Raw genomic sequence first — 1699 nt, forward strand, 5'->3', positions numbered from 1 at the left:
AACGGCCAGAATTCCCGCGAGGGCGCGCGAGGACTAAGCGTGCGGGCGACAGCCGGCTCCGCACGCGAGGCGCCGGACCAGCGCTCGAGAAGAGCGCGCCCGTCCCGCAGCAGCGGAAAACGGAAGTGGGTTTGAGGAGCAGTCGCTGATTGGCTGGCGGGATACGTCCCTCAAGGGGCTGGCGCGAACGCCACTGCGGAGTTGGGCCTGAGGATCCGGCGAGGGGAGGGAGGGAAGGCTACGGGAACAGCCGCGCGGCTGACAGGAAACGCTCCGCGGATACGCGCGGAGGGTTCTAGTGGGCCGTCTCCGGTGTACTGCGGCCCCGCAGCGAGTGCGAGCGCGGAGGCGGAAGGAGCAGCGGACACCCAGGGGCCCGAGGCCCGGACGGAAACCGCGGAGGGCGGGGAGGCCGCGGCCTAGAGCGGCGCTGCGGCGCGGTGGGCGGGACCAAGGCGAGCGCGGAGGCGATTGGCTGGCGGTCCGGCGTCGCTGGTGACGCACCGCGCGGGGAGGGTGCGCGCGCCTTCAGCGGCCTCTTTGTGTGGTGTCCTGATAGGGGAGCGGAGGTGGCGGCCGCGGCGGCCCTGGTAGGGTTCCAGCGTCCTCGGCTCGCCCTCGGGCAGCAGCGCGCCCCTTCCCTCCCCCTCCCGCCTCTTCCCCGCCGGCGGCGGCGGCGGCCGGGCCCGGGCTCCGACGAGGCCTCGGCGACCGCTAACGGCGACGGCGACTCCGCGGAGTGCGCAGGGCGGGGGCAGGGCCCGGGCGGCCGACATGGAGAACTCGCAGCTCTGTAAGCTGTTCATCGGCGGCCTCAACGTCCAGACGAGTGAGTCGGGGCTGCGCGGCCACTTCGAGGCCTTCGGGACGCTGACGGACTGCGTGGTGGTGGTGAACCCCCAGACCAAGCGCTCCCGCTGCTTCGGCTTCGTGACCTACTCGAACGTGGAGGAGGCGGACGCCGCCATGGCCGCGTCGCCGCACGCGGTGGACGGCAACACGGTGGAGCTGAAGCGCGCCGTGTCGCGCGAGGATTCGGCGCGGCCCGGGGCGCACGCCAAGGTGAAGAAGCTGTTCGTGGGCGGCCTCAAGGGCGACGTGGCAGAGGGCGACCTGATCGAGCACTTCTCGCAGTTCGGCGCGGTGGAGAAGGCGGAGATCATCGCCGACAAGCAGTCGGGCAAGAAGCGCGGCTTCGGCTTCGTCTACTTCCAGAGCCACGACGCGGCCGACAAGGCGGCGGTGGTCAAGTTCCACCCGATCCAGGGCCACCGCGTGGAGGTGAAGAAGGCGGTGCCCAAGGAGGATATCCACGCGGGCGGCGGGGGCGCGCGGGCGGCCCGGGGCGGGCGCGGCGGCGGCCGGGGGGCGCGGCGGCGGCGGCCGCGACCAGAACGGGCTGGCCAAGGGCGGCGGCGGCGGCTACAACAGCTACGGCGGCTACGGGGGCTACGGCGCCTACGGGGGCGGCGGCGGCGGCTCGTATGGCGGCAGCGACTACGGCAACGGCTTCGGCGGCTTCGGCAGCTACAGCCAGCACCAGTCCTCGTACGGGCCGATGAAGAGCGGCGGCGGCGGCGGCGGCAGCTGGGGCGGCCGCAGCAACAGTGGACCGTACAGAGGCGGCTACGGCGGCGGCGGCTACGGCGGAGGCTCGTTCTAGAGGCCGGGTTCCGGATGCCGGCGGCGGGCGCGGCCA

At 73.6% G+C, this 1699-nt stretch overlaps 1 protein-coding gene across 1 annotated transcript; it reads left to right on the forward strand.

Moving 5' to 3' along the window:
* Nucleotides 1-241: 241 nt before the first annotated feature.
* Nucleotides 242-1699, forward strand: Hnrnpa0 (heterogeneous nuclear ribonucleoprotein A0). Its single transcript, XM_052157350.1, is given in 2 exon segments — nt 242-1361; nt 1363-1699. Coding segments are annotated over 2 exon segments (888 nt in total). The 5' UTR covers nt 242-774; the 3' UTR covers nt 1664-1699.

This window comes from Apodemus sylvaticus, chromosome 14, assembly GCF_947179515.1.
Source record: "Apodemus sylvaticus chromosome 14, mApoSyl1.1, whole genome shotgun sequence".
NCBI classification, from domain to species: Eukaryota; Metazoa; Chordata; class Mammalia; order Rodentia; family Muridae; genus Apodemus; species Apodemus sylvaticus.